Source organism: Sipha flava, unplaced genomic scaffold (genome assembly GCF_003268045.1).
Source record: "Sipha flava isolate LNK unplaced genomic scaffold, YSA_version1 224_pilon_pilon, whole genome shotgun sequence".
In the NCBI taxonomy this organism is placed as follows: domain Eukaryota; kingdom Metazoa; phylum Arthropoda; class Insecta; order Hemiptera; family Aphididae; genus Sipha; species Sipha flava.
The window spans coordinates 1,322,202-1,340,618 of NW_020272857.1; the positions used below are offsets into that span (position 1 = coordinate 1,322,202).

Genomic DNA, 18,417 nt, shown 5'->3' on the forward strand with positions numbered 1-18,417 from the left:
TACAACCTATATTATATAATATAGTGACGATACTGCGTATTTCTTGATTTTGGAACTGACATTTTTAGCGGAATTTTTGTAGGCTCATAATAAAGGCGGATATTTTGTATGGACATTGAAGACTTAAAAAATCCATAGCTTTCACATGATATTACATTAATATTTATTTTGAAACCCCTCTTACAATATGATAACGTCATATTTTTTTCAATAAAAAAAAAAAAAATTATTATTATTATTATTATATTATATACCTGTATTAAACAGTAAAACGAAATGTATTTAATTATTTTTAATTTGGGTGATCGAAAAACAACATCAACTGAAATAGCTCGATCTTTGGACCCTCCCAAAGCTGTCAGACTGTCACAAAAACCATTTTATAGGTACATTAGAGATGAGATAGAAAAATTATAATAAAATAACTAAAAAAACTAGAATTGCAATTTGTTTATGATTCTACTTTTTTACTTTTAATCGGAAAAACTGAAAACTTAACTAGTTGGGTGTACATTAAATACTAATTATGACTAAATCACATAAGATAAAATTTTTGGTTTTTAATCGGAATTCGGTATAAATAAAATTTCCATCTAAGAAATTGTAGTAAAATATAGTTTAATCCTCCCACATCCTCCAAAAAATAATTTTACTAGTGAACAATACAAGTTATATAACTTCAATTCCAATAAACGCACTAACAATTACTATCCATTCTAACTAAAGAGATATGTAGGCACTACTTATATACATCGTAATTTACTGCAATTGTCCATTACACACAACACAGTAATCTAGATATAAATGTACCAGCATATGCGAACGCGTATCTAAACAAATAGGTAATAGCATCAGTGGCGGCTCGTGACTTGGACAACGGGACGATCGCAGCTCCTATTATTATTTATTAAAAGAATATAATTAATTCTGATTGTAATAGTGTCCCTATTAATAATTTATTAAATTATTTAATATTTAAAATACTAAAATGGTGATTTTCAAATAATCGAAATAATCATTTTAAAAATATTGTTGAGTGCGATGGCAGCGATTGCCATGTGCGTATGCCATAAGTACCATAATCGTCGCCTCCCAGGCTACTTTATATACTATAGTATATATCATGTTAGGTCACGCGAACGTGTGGATACGAATACGTTTAAGCCGCGGTATCCTTCAAGCGTATGGACGATACACCACGTCGTCCAAAAATATAAATATCAATAATAATTTTTTCCAGGCTAATCTGTACAGTTTACCCGCGGATTACGGTTTCCGATCATGAAATAAGGAATTTTATTACTATCGATTAAGAGAGTGTCTTATTTAATCACATACGTTTTAAACCGTGATTGTATACTAGCATTTGGACAATAATAAAATTATAATATCAAGAATAAATGGTTAGACTATTTCATATTGTCGCACTCCCTTCATCAGCACCCATGAGCCGCCACTGAATAGCGTATTAAATTATATAACCTGCACGAGATTAATAAACTACCGAATAGTTAATTTTATACGACCAAAATGAGGGAAACCTAAAAGCTTCGTGTAGTACCCAAAGATAATGGTCTTTTAGTCCTCTATCACCCTGTTTCCAATACCAATGACATTGAACTCTCAAGGTGCCTTCCCTGATCTATACATCTGCAATCACGCCATTGACCCGAATTACTCACTCTTCGGCCAAATATTCCTCGTGAAAACCATTACTGCAAGCTACGCGATAACCGTCCGTTTTGTTCACGCTAATACATTTGTTCTGCGGCGTCGGCAACGCACAAAATTCGCTTAATTTTACCGTAACTGCCACGACAATTGGAGGCGTTGGAATTGTCGCCAACAATCTGAAAGAAGTTATTTACACACGTCTACCTTACCTGTACGCACGTATAATCGCATTTGGTCGTAACTCACATTAGAAGAGCCACGTACCCGGAGACGTCCATTTTCCACGTCATTTTCTCAGGATATGCGCGCACTATAGTGTTAGGTATGATTCATACGTATACACACGTATACGGTGATGAGGCAAGGTAAACATATTTTATAGCGCGACAAACAAACAAAATAAATAAATTTAACAAAAAAGATAATTTGTTGTTCAATTGCACCAAACAAAAACGTTTTGAACTATACATAATAATATAATCTATTATGGTAATATATTTGATAGTTAATAAATTTTACTTATAAAGCTATTAAAACACTTTACGTATTCCTATTCACTGTGTTAAGTGTAACATGATTTTTTATACTTAAATATATTTAATACAAACCACGTTGACCGATTTATTATTAAAATATAAATAAAAATAACATTTATATCAAAGAAATCGAAGTAGTTTATCTAATTTGATAACATCAAAATATCTATAAAGTGAACAAAATCCGGCTACAACGTTATTGGAAAAAAATGTTTAAACATTGTATTGCTTAAAATAAAAATAACACAAAATTGTAATAATAAAAAATAAACAAATTAATACTACGGTTTTTGACAGTATTGAAATGGTATTCGTAATATAACTCAATGAAGGTGGCAATATGTCTTATTTTCTTTCTACTCGGGTAAGTAGGGTATAAATAAATTATCTAAATATTAAACATTCCGTGTTCGATAAATGTAAAGTAGATTACTGTGTTTTTATTATTCACATAAATATAATTTATTATATGTGCAGGTGTGGCATATAAATTAAAATAATGTGCAAACTATTAATGAGGCATATATTCGGCATAATATTATATAATATGAGCTGGAAGGAAATATATCATTGTTTTCCCAAATTATCATTTTATTATTAATTATAATCGATCGAGAAGTACGGAAAATCATGTACACAGTACACTCGTATAAATTTAATCGAGTCATATATGAACAAAAGCATTCCTCGTTTAGTGACAAAAGTTAGTTTATAATAGGTATGCAAATTAACTGTAGCGTTCTACGAGGTTCAAAGCATAGAAGTAGTAGATGATGTAATTCTTAATGTAAATACGTAAGAAAATCATCGTAATTTATATTAAAACTCGATCTAGTCAACGTACGGCAATTCCATCTAAATCAACATGGATAAATACGATAAATTAAATGTATATGTTTGTGTGTATATGGTTGTATAATTTGTTCGAAGATATTAATATGACACGTGGATTAAAAAAAATATATATTTAAAAAAAAAGATTGAATAAAAATGAGAGGAAAAACTATTCGAGCGTAATAATTACAGATGATACAAACAATTCGTAACGTTTAACTCTTAAAATAATGCATATGTAGGTTAACGGTTATAATAATATAATACAACCATCATCGGGAATTGATGATGTTTGATAGATATAATACGAGTGATTGATAGAGAGAGAGAGAGAAAAAAATCCGCTAAATAAGATTCGCATATTGTCGAAGCACATTTGAACGTGCAAAAGTCGCAAAACAAAAATAAAATAAAATTAAAATGTAAAAAAGTAATGTTATATTGTTCCATCATACAATCGGCAATCAAAGGATTCGGTTTCGACGTGCGTTTAGCGATCACCAAGAAAACCACGACGTACTGCTGCTCTTATTGGGCTGCGGAGACGACGACGGAAAGAACATATTTGTCAGTGGCAACAACCGATTAGGAGATCGTGGTTCGACACCATCTGTTTGTTGTTGGTCGACGTCGGATTCGTCCGGAGCGCAAGCGTTCACTTTGGTGTTAGTTTGCCGTTGCATTTCGCATTCGTATGAGCGTACGTCGGCGATCGTCATCGATATCCAATCGTCGATCCACGCAAATGCTTGACGATGACCGAGCAGCAGAATCTCACGAATCGTCTGCGCGAAAAGAACCCCCAAAACACATACATTATATAATACAATATTAATATTACACAAGGTTGGCCTGGATACCAGAGGGCCCAGACAGGAATTTTTATTTAGGGCACAATGGCTTTTTAAAAAACCAAAAAAACAATGATAGCATAATATTAACTCTTAAAATATATTTATTTAATATCTAAAAATATGAATAAAATACACTTTGAGTACTGTATACAATGTATATGATACATATATAAATCAAAAATGAATGCTATTTTTTTTTTTAATATTAAGCTATATTAACAGTAATAAGTGACAACGTTATTTTATATTATTAAAGTTATTGTTTGACAAATGAATTTGAAATATCGTTAATTATAATTTCCACTGTCGACTATATTGTCTTCTATTAAAATCAACAAGAAAGGTACCAGAATATTTGACTTGAGTCTATTCTATCTATATATCTAGTCTATTGAGAACTATTCTTAATCATTTTTAACTTAGAAAAATATTTTTCACAAGTTAAGATTGATAGTAGTATCATAAATTATTTATTATTCAATTATTAAATAATAAAACATAGAATAATATTGGGATATATAAAAGGATATACTTATTTTTATTTACATATAAACGTTACATTAACAAAAAAATTTAAAAAAAATCAATATGTCCTCTAGTTTAAATTTTTAAAAATCTGACAACCCTAAATTAGACAGTTCTGTATTATTCTTAATTCCGTTATGTGTTTAAACATATCTTTTAGCAGTCATTTATAGTGATATAAATTTATATTTTTAATTTTTTCATATTCGCTTTTGGACTTTTCGCAGTCCAGCACTCAATGGATTTTCTGTTCTTGATTTTTTTATCTTAACCAGTTCAAATAGTGAGTTTCTTGCGCTAAATTGTATACATATCTTTTTACCTTTGCATTTTACATCCAAAAAATCAATTTCATCTATCCCTGTCAAGGAGCTTTCCCTTACGGAGAAGAAACGACATCTGATTTAACGTACGTATTTATCGTTATATTAAACGTATTACCAAATTACGATTACTCAAGATATCACTAATCACGTAACTTGGACTTTAAACTGCGCAATCAATCTGAATTCCATAATATGCTTGCACTCTTCACCAAATTAGTAGAGAGCGATTTATTCACATGGATCCCATTGAACAACAAAACAAAAACTCCGTAATGAATAACAAATCTATATCGCCAATAAAAATAATTAATTAAATCACTAAACAAAAATCCAATTCTACTGAACTGTTTCGCTATAAATACAGAAACTAGCATATCTGATAACGGTGTCTTTAATAACAACTGGGTTGAAGTAACTTCCAGGGGCGGATTGGCCTATCGGAAAATCGGGAATCTTCCCGATGGGCCGATCTTTATTAGTGCCGCTCTATATTATTATATAATTACCAAAAAAAAGTTTATTGTGTAAAATAAATAAAAATCATTAAAAAAATAAATATATATTTAAAGATGCATTAACATCAAATTTCATGTTCAAGTTGGAACTGATTAATCATGTGACTTACCCAAAACTATTATAACTATAATTATAGTAAAGTTATTGTAGATTTTACTAATTTAGGGGTGAAACTAAACAAATTTTGAAATGGATACAAAATAAAGCATTTTTTGGGAGGGGGAGGGGTAAAATAGTTTAATTTGCAGTTCATGGGCTGGTTTATTTCATATTTTCTGGGCCGAAAATAATTGCCAATCCACCCCTGGTAACTTCCTCTATAAAAACACAAGCGCTCAAAACATTCTTCCACAGGGAACCCCTTCCTTACTTTATATATACTATAAATTAACCAAATTCAAAATTTGTCACTGAAAACTAACCCCTTGGTCTCAAGTTGACAAAAATGACCAAACTGAGACAATGGACGAAGATGTACTAGTAATAGAAGAAAATAAACCACTACCAATACTTATCAAAAGAAAAATAAATGATTTCAGTTCTTTCTGCACTAATATAAAAAATAAAATTAAATCCACAACCGAATTTACATGCAAAAGTACAATAAATGCCTTAAAACTTGAAACTGAAAAAATAGTCTTTTCGCTCAATTATAAAATATTTAAAAGAAAAAACATCGTCGATTTTTATACATATCAATTAAAAATCAAAAAAGCGTACTGCGTAGTAACCTGAAAATAACATACATCAATGAAAATCAAATTTATTAAAGAAGAACTCGGTCAAAACAGCCATTTAGCGCAAAATATTACGAATGTTCTTCAAATCTAACAAAAATTCCTTTACCATTATTTTTTATTAACCTCGAACCCACTCTAAATAATAAAGACATTTTCTCGCTAACCTCACTTTGCTACACCAAAAACAAAGTTTAGGAACCCAAAGTACGTAATCAATTACCGTAGTGTATAAATTGTCAAAATGACGGTCATACACGTCATTACTACAACAGCAAGCCTCGTTGCGTGCGCTGTGGAGAACAACAAAGCTCTGAGTCCTACACCAAGAACCGGAATCTTCCTTCCAATTGTACACTATGTGGAAGGGATCATCCTGTAAATTATCGAGGCTGTCAAGTTTTAAAAAACCTACAAGCTCGGGGAACCAAGTCAGATCGTCAAAACAAAATATTCAATCCAACTATAAAAATCATGTAAATGAACCCATATTGTCAAACCTAAATATAAACAATAACACAGGTCCTAATTTAAATATTAAATCATCTACCTAATGCCCGATTACTAAAAAATAATACACGCTTAAATAACAATGTACAATGCCAACAAAATCAAAATACCAAATCTGTAAACAATATAACGTCACAATTAACAACATTCATAAACGACTTAAAATCCATTATAAACCCTCTTATAACTCTTCTAACTCAATTAATACGTCAAGTACTTCTTAAAAATAATAATGTCAACTAACTCTAACACCACACCTCATTTATCAATAATTCTTTGGATAGCGAGTGGTTTAAAAAAAACATGCAAATAAGCTATACTGCTTCTTACATAACAAAAACATTGATTTAGCATTTATCTCTGAAACCAATTTGACAAAAAATACCAATTTCAAAATTAATGGGTATGAAATAATTCGCGCAGATCATCCTTAACTAATTAATTAACTAGCGACATCCGACATCAACAAAACAAATCTCTTTGGAAACCAGTTATCCGAAGCTTTCACTACCCATCCTTCCTCCTTACCAAATAATGACCATGTTAACTCAGTTCATTAATTTCTGTTTGCTTGGTTACCAAAATCGCTACCAACCAAACCAATCACTTCATCTGAAACACAACAATAAAAAATGTACACCCAAAAAAAAAGTCTTCCGTTTACGATTTAATAACCAATAAAATAGCTAAACATCTTACAAAAAGGTCAATACTTCTGTTAACCCATATTTTCAATGCCATGTAGACTTTCCCATTTTCCTCCAACGTGGAAACACTTAATTATCCTCATGATTTCCATACCAAATAAACCCAAGAAATTAGGATCATCATATCGGCCAATCAACCTGCTACCTACATTTAGTAACTACTTCTAAAACGTATTACAAATATAATATATGAAAATAACATACTGCCAATATCTTAATTTGGTTTCCGCACCAAACATCCACGAAGTTCATAAAATAATTGACCACATATCTACTTTTTTTGAAAAAAAAACAATTATACCCAAGAGTCTTCCTCAATATCTCTCAAGGTTTTGGCTTACTCTACAAGCTTAAACATTTACTACCACCATCTTATTATCTTATCATAAAATTCTTCATAGAAAATATATCATTATCCGTACGTATTAAAAACAGTAACTCCATCTCCCACACAATAGAAGCCAGCCAGCTCAGGGAAGAATCGCCTATACTTTACAACGTCTACACCTCGAACATTCCATCAACTAACAACAATATACATGCAATTTACGGCGATGTACGGCAATCCTAGCTTCAAATCCTGACGAAAATAAAGCTACTGATTATATACAATCACACTTAAACCTTATAATTACCTGGGCTAATTACTGGAGGATAAAAATCAATGAGGCTACATCGGTGCAAGTAAATTTCATAATACAACGTAACGAATGTCCTCTTCTTATTCTAAATGGTACATATATCCCTATCTAATCTTCACAAAGTACCTGGGTATAACTTTAGATAAAAGATTGACATGGTCACACTATACTAAAACGAAACGTAAAGAAACAAACATCCGGCTCCATTAACTTCGTCCTATCCTAAAATCAAAAATCAGTCAAGCAAATAAAATGCTCATATACAAAATTGTAATTAGACCAGTTTGGTCTTACGGGATACAAATATGGGGACCCGCAAAACATTCTAATATCAAACTATTACAATATTTTCAGTCAATTTTGTTTTCACTTATAATATATTTATACGTAAAAAAATCAACTAGTAATTTATTATTTTTTTATCGTTTAAAATAGGAGCAGCTCTTGTGCTAAATTAGTTAATTAATAGTTAGTTAATTAGTTAATTAATTTGGTTGTTGTTCTAAATCTTCGGAAATTGCTTATATTAATGTTTAGTCTAGTTAACGATAATGTCTTACAAGTTCAAAGCACACCGTGAAGATTTATTTTTAAGTGAAGGGAGCTTAATGCCACTTTAGCTAACCACTTTAAATCGGTAAATCATTATATAACACACTCTGTATATGCACACACACATCCAAGATTATACTACTCCATTGCCTTGAATAAATTGTCGTTCATCGCCTTAAGTATGCGCCACAATTTTGCTGGTTTCCGCAGTATTTTCAACTGTCGTAGACTGTTCACTCGCGGCATGAAGAACTACTCGGTTACCAAGATTTTTGATGATCACTGACTTTCACTTGCTCAATAATGAGGTATCTTACTCCAGTACAGCCAAAATTGAAAATTATCTTATCAATTGTTATTTAATTTGTAACGATTTGCAATCGACACTTTAACATCTATACACAATCTCATACTTGGGAAAATCAAATTTTAAATGGTGATACCACTAGGGAAAACTTTTTATCGGTGGCATATATTTTGAGATCTAGTCAAAGCCATTTATAATATTAAAAATGTAATTTATTTAAAATGGATTCTTATTTTTTGTATGTATTCCTCAGCTTTGGTTTGAATTCCCCATACCTCAAAAGACGCTTCGACCACTTTATACGAACACATTATCGGCGAAGTGGAATTTTTCCAATTTTCTGTCAATGGGCCCCTCATAGTCTTTTTCGATTGAAAAAACTTAAGATCCTATAAAAAAACGTTTTATAAAAAACGAGCATTTATCAATAGGTAAGATGCGCTAGTCCTATGTGTATCACACACACTACATTATTATCACACGATTAACATTATTTACCTCTTCTTCTTTGTAATGTTTCGGACTGACTTCGTCATAAGCGATGTCTATAAAATCCACAGTCCTTTCTACAAGCTTTTCGCCAGTTAACCCGAGACACTGTGAATTAAAAAAAAAAATCCTTAACAAACTCCAATATCATATTGTATGAAATTCGATAAATATATTGTTACGAGTGAAAGAATAAGTAAACAGTGGATGATTACATTTTCTGTTATTCCCGAGTTATCTTCGAACTTGGTATGGATTGTAACGCGCAATTTAGGAATAAACGAGCACTGAAAAAAAAAACAAAAAAATAGAAAGTTTTTTCACAAAAATATAATGCTTATTTATCTTATATAATGATATACGCACAGTATATTCTGTAATTCCAATTTCGCCAAGCACATAAAATCAAACAAAATAAATGCATATTAGTTGGAAGTGTATATTTGCATTAAAAATTGAATACTAAAAGAAATTACATAAATAAGATTTTGTTATTTATTCTTTGTTTACATGTATACTTCAAATAAACGTATGCATAATACATTTTACCACGTTTAATATGAAAAGTATTGAACAAATTAGTAAACATAAAAATGAATTATTACTCTAAGTGTATTACACACATATATATATGTATGTATACTATATATATATTATCTACTATTAATTTAGTCCTCTATAATTTATATATTAAATTTTAATAAAATTTATAACAATAAATTCACATTTTTCGCAAGTACAATGTATCCTCTGGAAAGAGTTAAATTGTATGAAATAGTTATTGTTTAATATTTTATGATGTTGAACTAATTTCAAGTAATATTATTAATTAAAAATAATTAACTATCCAATCATTAATAACTTTATTTAACTAAATTTACGTAATAAATTCACGCTTCAGGTCTCTACATTATCACTTATTACTAATATAATAAAAACCATTATTTAAAATTTTAACGAGAAATGCATTAAGTAAACTAGTTATTTCGTTCTCATTATACAAAATCGACAAACATTAAACTTTATGTGTGTACATCTTTAAGTGCCTTTAAAATATAGCAATACACGCTACTTAACTAGTTTTGTATTTCTAATCAGTGGAAAACGTATATAATCCCACATACATATAAATATTTATTTCCATAAATTATATTTTATTAGTACATATATTAATTATTTTGAATCAATATATTTACCTGTAACTGTAAAGGGATAATAATTCCACGACTTTTCGATGATGTAAAATACTTTTGGAATAATGGCTTGAACCCAATATGGCAAACGACTATAGAGATAAAATAAAATAATATTAACCCTTCAATGCGTCGTGTTGCTTATTTGCAACAATCTTTTTTTCATTTTTCGTGCCATCATTTTTAATTTTTACGATACTAATGACATCTAGTAGATAGATATACAACTATTCTATGCGATGGAAAAAGTAGAACGGCTGATAGTCCCATAATCCCATAATTGTATTTATTGTTTTAACAAACAAAAATAATATAATTTTTCCCAACCAAAATGTTATAGACCATTTAGTCTCATTAAAATGAATACCATAAGACTTTAAATCTACAAAAATTTGAAATTTATAATCTAGCATAATATTGTCCGAAAACAATTAGTAAAAATACTGACTTGAGTAATTAATTTTTTTTTTATTTTTTGTAAATAACTTATACCTATAATAAATTGTGTAGCTGAATAATTAAGAATATAACAAAAAAATTAAATAAAAAAAAATTATTTAATAAACAAAAATGTACTCTTAAATTATACATAACATTTTAATCGACAATAAGTTATTGTAATATATTATAAGAACTTATTTTTCACTATCAATAATTACTTATTTTGCATGAAATTCAATAAATAAAGTTCGATTACCAAGCGCGCGTTCCAACGATAATTCACAAACTCGTAAATATACCTATATTATATTAGGTACTATTATGCTACAATAATTGTTAGTATAGATACTACAATCAATTTGAAACTCTTAAAATGCTCGTAAGACGTTCGCTTACGACATCGCATCGTTAAGACACGAATTTTGCGTGTAATGTAATGAACAAAGAAAATTAGATTACTTTGACAAATGTATCCTTTTTTCAGTAAATTGTCCCTTTCCGTGAACGGGGTCTTCGCAGGGAACATTAATTATAGTCTCTACGCCTTCTCCGTTTTCCGTCTGTTCGTAACTGTGCCTTGCAATCATGTAAAGTTGGCCAACACGATACTAAAATAAAAAAATAAAAAAATACATAAATGTATACATTTATTTTTTAAATTTAAACATGTAAATTGTGACTGCAACTGCACGGTAAACACTGAAAGTATAATAACATTATAGTTTAACAACCAGCTACCTACTTATCAGCCGAAACCATACGACAAAGTATAATAAACTTCGTCGCTGGTTTTCCTTTATTCCACGATTAAGGGTGTACAAAAACTTGTCTGATTATCAAATAATAAAAGTATTCAAAACGATGTGCATAACTATAAAATGAGGAACCAGAAGGTGTATTCAAGCTCAAAAACTTAAAAAATAGAAATATCAATAGTAATAAAATTATTCAATTTTAAAGGTTTATGAAAATATATCCGTATGACAAGGGTGGCCGACCCCAAATAGTTGAGAGAAAAGCGAAATAGAAGAAGAATGAAAATGTATCCGTATAGGTGTAATATAATTATGATAGCTAATGAAAAATTATTTTATCAAAATAGGTAGTAAAACTAATTAGAAGATGACCCCGATTTGGTTTTTTTTTATACTAGAGTTAAATAAATAATTTGTTACCTACCCTTCATAAAAATTAAATAAACCATTTCGAAAAAAATACATGAAGAACTTTGATTTATCCAAACACGTTAAAATCGCATTAATTTAATGTATTTTATGAATATCGTCTTCTTAAGCCTTCCACTTTTATTTCAGTGCCAATAAATAACTTGCTAAAAGTTTCACTTCCTGGATTTAATATTAAATTCAGATCACTAATTCTCGTACAATCAATATGCACGATTCGGATAATATTTTAATTATTACATCAATATGTCTAAAAAAAAAAAAAATTGAAACTGAACTATTTAGTTAAGATCAAATTAGTTCTACCTGATTTCTATTGAAAACTGTTGTATATATCGGCAAAGCTAATTATCAAAATATGATAATATTTTTGGGACGGTGTATTATGTGTCAAGTCAAGTGTAGATATAAAAATTGAATTTCTCACTTTTATCAATTGCAGTACCTTGTCCCTTGAATGTGATGCCATTTTCATCAAGACAAAATATTTAAATATACATTAGAGCTCGCGATTTTAACAGGATTCCTAGTATCCGTCTTTGGACGTATTAATACCTATGTAATGAATTACACGTATAATTCAAATCTGGGTACACGTGTATTAATACACACTCAAGTATTCGTGTATTTGAAATACACGTTTATAAAAATTTCGTTTAAATTAAAATTTTAAAACCATTCCATAATTAATATTTTTTATCTATACACTTCGTAAAATCATTGAATACATTCATTATTGTTATATTTAATAATTTCTTTAGTTTTTTGTTAATGTTTTGTGTAAAATGTATTATTATTTATTACTTATATTTAACATATATTAACAACAAGTGTAGCATCTAAAATAATTCAGGACTCGATTAGTGTAGTATCTAAAGTAATTCGGGACCCAACTAGTGTAGTAATTTTAAATTTGGGACCCAATTCGGATGCAGCCATACGTATTGGCAGTGAATAATTATTATTAATTGATCCACTTAAGCGTAACATCTTTTTAAATATTTTCTTACTGCACGGCTAAAGTATTAAGGTGGGTACCTACAGCGCGTGGCTCGACAAACTTTGGGCGGCGTAATTGTTGTCCAGAGCCTACTACTATACTCGGCAAATCACAAGCCTACAATTTCTACATCATTCCCACGATGCACGACTATTTATACTAAATATTTCAAATTTAAAAAGCCAGAAAAAAATGTGTATCAATGCCGAATGTGTAATCAAAATTTACACAACATGTATAGTGATGAGCAAAGGTGGTCTTGGTCTTATTGCAAATACAATTTTTAAATAATGCAAGAGTCTTGCAGCAAGACCAAGGCTTGAAGTGCAAAACCAAGACCAAAAATGAGTCTGCAAGAACAAGACCAAGACTACCATAGTCTTAGTCTTCGTTTGTTCATTACTAAACATGCCATAAAATAAAAATCCACTATACAGTACAGACTGACCGAATCGCGTGTCTGTGAGAACGCTGTTTAAATGCGCAACGTGTTTCCTTTGGCGCGGACACGACAATTGTTGAATAGCCACAAGCCTTGCCAAGTTATAATTCGCCTAGACGAGCAAGAGCGTTTCCACGGAGCGTGTAGTGTACTAAACCAGCATATTTGACTCGTGGCTCGGTGAACTATGCACCGTGGGAACCTGCCTTTAAAGGAACCACTATTCGAAATTTCAAATTTGTAAGTTCTGTAGTTTTTAATATACAGCGATGAGTGAGTGCATTGGCTTTTATACATATATATATATACGTACATATATTTACAAATATTTAGGCAATCTCATGGGTACAAGGACCGAAGAAAATACACGGGTACACGGTCTAAATAACTATACAGGTACACGGATTCAATGTTTATAGAATCATGCAAAATACACCCAACACTACCATTTTTATTCATCTTAAGTATTATTTTATATATAACAGTTTAAAAACGAAACACATTTAATAGTTCTATTATTTTTAATCATTTTCATTTTAAAATTGTATCCAACTAAAATATGGAGTATCGTACTTACCTACTTTTGTTTTATTAGTACATCGCATGGCGCGTTACCTATACCTAAACAGCCGTTAGCGTGTATATGTTTATTTTATTCGTTATATTATGGAATTCATACTTTTGTATGATGATAATTCTTTTTTTTCATTTTTTATAACATACAGTTTTTTTTATTAGACAATGTATTTACGAGCACTAAAAAAAATAGTAAACATAATTATATATAAGCAAGACGTAAGTGTTTATCATATATTTTGTCAACAACTAAATGTAATATTTATGATGAAAAAAATTATTGATAGTTATAATCTTATTCTAACGTGTACTACTAACACTAGTATAGCTGATGAATCAATTTCGATTATTATTTATCCTTTTAAACTGTAAATTAATTTGCTATTATTATTTCAACATAAATCATGGTAAATTATAAATACACAGTGTATAAACCAACCAATTCTACGATTTAATTTTAAAATTCACTAATTTCAATACATACATACGGTACTATATAACTATATTTACATAAATATATTTATAACAAACATGTCTTAATCATTTTCATTTATTTATTACAAATATAACAAACTATATTATTATGAAACATAAAAGTATGTTATAACATTAAAAAATATACGTCATTATGAATTAGTTTCTTTAGTAATCAATCACCTATAACTTTACAATTATTTATATTTTAAAAGGTAAACTATCGAATGAGAATTGCAAGAATTTCAATCATATTTATGTATTTTTCTTTCGAAATCATACAAAAAATAAAATGTATAATATTTTAAAATATTTTAAAAATGATAAAATATTTTCATAAATATATTATTTAAGAAACTTGTAATTAATTAATGTATAATAAAAACATTGAAAACTCTAAAACCATTTTTAACTAGAATATTAATATAACAAACTAAACAGTACAGCTAAGAATTGTTAACAAGAATAATGCATTATACATTTTACCCTAATAAATAAAACTAAGTACACAACCAAGATGTAAAAGGAAATGTTAATTAAATTTTTTTATTTTCAATATTTGTCTGGTTGAAATGTTTTCTCTTTTATGCCATTGTATAATTATATTTTTAACTATTAGTTCTAAAAATGTAAATTATTCTCTTAAAATATAATTTATGCATTTCATAACTTGAACACAAGGAATATTATTTTGGAAAATAAATTAGACAATCATTTGAATTTAAATTAATATTTTTATCGTGGGAAATCGAGAAAAACATAACTTTAAATAAAATATGTTACTTATTTCTCTAAAGGTGCAACCCATATTTTAGATTTTCTTATTCTTCATTTTTATAATTTACTTAATGAGTAATAGTAAATAATACACATCTAAATAACTATTTCTATTATAGATATAGACGATATAGGCAGTGGCGTACGCAATGATAGGGTTCTATGGTTTTAACATCCCCCTCCCCGAAATATTACTTAACATCCATACACATGTAAATGTACTACCTGATGACGTTCTAAAAGACTTAGTTAAAAATTCAAATTGTTGATTAATTAATTAATAATAATAATTAATAATTAAATAATTTAAGACTAAATCTATAATTTATAATAAATTAAATATAAAAAGTATAAATAAAACATAAAATTATTACTATTAAAACTGTATGAATATCGATTAGTTATATTATTATTGTATTTACACTAGGTATATAATATGTTATTAACAAAAAAAATTATATTTTAAGAGTTAAGACAATATAAAAAAACTAGTATGAATATGAAAGAATTATTTTGTGTTTAAACTGTTGTTTATATTGATAAGTTTCTGATCAACCTATAGTGAAATCCCAACCCGACTAAAATCATGCGTACGTTACTGGATATAGGTAAATTAAAATATAAACAGAGCATAAAAGGCTGTAAAATAAACTTCTCTAATTATGCTAAACAGATCCTAGTTGGAAATCAAAAAATAAATTTGTAATTTCATCATTTAAACCATCCAAAAAAGTAATTAAGTTTAAATTAATTCTGAAAATCATTATATTACACGTACCTACCTAACTAGATATCTGGATGAAAAAAAAACAAAAACAGCAAAATCAATTATATTATAATTTAAAAAATTGATATAAAAATATGAAATATTTTTCCTTCTTTTTAAAAATGTTATAAAATAATATGTTGTAACAACAATAATAATTAATATTATATTAAAAAAAATAATATTCAATTTATAAAAATGACTATAAACCAGTAATAACACTATGATAAAATATTACGTCTATAACGCATGTCTATGACAGCTATATGTCATACTATTTTTCGAAAGGATGTTTGCCATAAGAATTATTGACGTATTTGAAAAAAAAATGTAGACTTTAACCATAATTATTTTATTTTAATAAATTTAAATAAAAATAAATAAATTTATACAATTTTGAATACAAAAATCAGTAGAGACATATCAACTTTCTAAAGTTAGGAAAGTTAGGAAAACCTAGGTGTTAGACCGATTAAAAAATATACTCTTAGACCCTCCTCCCAATTGGGCGACGCGACGTTGATGCGATTTAAGAAAATAGTTGTCAAGTAAAATATCATACGACCTGACGTCAAGAGTTCTGCACACTATAGGCGATGTTTTGGCAACTAGAGTTGCTCAGTAGTTAGTAGCAATCATGTCGTCTTCTGAAGATGACGAATATTGTATTGTGTCATATTGGTATTGACACCGAAAAAAGAAAAGGAAATATTGGATACATCCATTCATACAAAATAATATTAACTGTCGAATTTTTGTTGCCGCTATAGTGATATTTGCCAAATGATATAATTAATTATGTAATTATACCTACTAGTCAAGTATAATAAGTAATAAAGTAAATAAAGTAAAATATAGTACAGTTTTAATATTATTAAAATAATATATTTATTTATTATGTTATTGAAGTCATGTGGTTGACTAGGAAACTTTTATCAAGCGACTGACAGCACCAATTGCTCACGATTAGTTGATTTCGTGTCGCATCGCGTGGGTGGGAGGTCTCCAATATATTAACCCATGTTTTATAAAACAAACGATTATCGCACGATATTTATTTATAATCGCGTCGCGTCGTGTCGCCCTAGTGTGACAAGGGCCTTAAAGTCTAACCTTGGTAGTTTATTTACTAAGGGCATGCAAACATTTTTGTACAGTAGAAAATAAACTTATCACTCTCCTCCCATAAAGACTTTACAAATTATATAATTAATTCAGCATTTTTAATTTCACATAAGTTATGCCTTGTCGTACATGCTACTAGGTACGTAAATTATTATAGGCAAATATATTTATTCACCTCCGAGGGCCGTATTTAGTAATTTGATACTATGGGGCAACAATAAAAAACGCTATTATATACCAACGCTATTATATTTTATACTAAATACAAATTTCTGCGGGTTGAAAAAGATCTTTCTGAAGAACAATTCGTTGCTGGTGTACACAAAAACATTCTAAGTGTAATGTCAACATAAGGATAGATTGTTTGTAAATCTTTAGATCCAGTGGCGTGCCGAGATAAAAATTTTTTTGATGCCAATTACAAAGTCTAGATTACCACCTATCCACCCATATTTAAATTCATCTTATTCAGAATTCATATATCAATATTTCTCTACCTGAATATATACGATAATTATGTGATTTACAAATTATTATCCTACAACCACCCACCCTTTTTTAATTTGATGCCTGGGCTTCATTTATACCTATATTCGGCACGCCACTGTTTGGATCTATCGACAGTACTCGACCGTTACCGAGTATGTGTGTGTGTGTCGTGACGCCGTGATTGGCGATAAATATTTTTTTTTTTTTGAGACACAATTTTTATTTTGTAAAGAAGTTTCACTTCAAAAATATTAGATCATCAAATATTGAAAATATAAAAAATTAGCCGCTATCTCATATTCAGCCGCCCCAGTGGCGTACACATGGGGGGGGGTTTGGGTGTTCAAACCCCCCCCCATTGATTTTTTAAGGTCCTTTATTAAAACTGCAAAAATAGCCAATATTTAAAATTAATATTACGACGATATAACATTCATTATACATATACATATATGTATAAACACAAAATATCAAATATTTTATATTTATACTTGTATATTGAAATATAGTAGCATTATAAAATAGATGTTAATGTTGAGAAGTGGTTTAATCTTAGATTGCCGACCGACTCGTAATTGCTTAAAAAAAACCCAACTATATTTAGATTACATTGTATTTGTTATCGGGGCGTCGTCACAATAATAATTATTATCATCCATAGTATTATATTTAGTCTATTTAGTATCGTCGTCACAATAATAATTATTATCATCCATAGTATTATATTTAGTCTATTTAGTAT

At 29.0% G+C, this 18,417-nt stretch overlaps 2 protein-coding genes across 2 annotated transcripts in view; both read right to left on the bottom strand.

The window, feature by feature from the left end:
* LOC112683352 (protein singed wings 2) overlaps window positions 1-1,981 on the bottom strand; it is a 33,660-nt gene extending 31,679 nt beyond the window's left edge. The window contains exons 1-2 of the mRNA XM_025554355.1: window positions 1,921-1,981; window positions 1,683-1,850 (exon numbers count right to left, since the gene is read on the bottom strand). Coding sequence (XP_025410140.1) covers window positions 1,683-1,850; window positions 1,921-1,964 — 212 coding nt within the window. The 5' untranslated portion in view covers window positions 1,965-1,981. The remainder of the gene's footprint in view (window positions 1-1,682; window positions 1,851-1,920) is intronic.
* Window positions 1,982-3,459: 1,478 nt separating this feature from the next.
* LOC112683374 (cytoplasmic phosphatidylinositol transfer protein 1) overlaps window positions 3,460-18,417 on the bottom strand; it is a 24,287-nt gene continuing 9,329 nt past the window's right edge. Inside the window, exons 2-8 of the mRNA XM_025554383.1 lie at window positions 11,302-11,450; window positions 10,405-10,493; window positions 9,575-9,582; window positions 9,424-9,495; window positions 9,218-9,316; window positions 8,953-9,108; window positions 3,460-3,829 (exon numbers count right to left, since the gene is read on the bottom strand). Coding sequence (XP_025410168.1) covers window positions 3,542-3,829; window positions 8,953-9,108; window positions 9,218-9,316; window positions 9,424-9,495; window positions 9,575-9,582; window positions 10,405-10,493; window positions 11,302-11,450 — 861 coding nt within the window. The 3' untranslated portion in view covers window positions 3,460-3,541. The remainder of the gene's footprint in view (window positions 3,830-8,952; window positions 9,109-9,217; window positions 9,317-9,423; window positions 9,496-9,574; window positions 9,583-10,404; window positions 10,494-11,301; window positions 11,451-18,417) is intronic.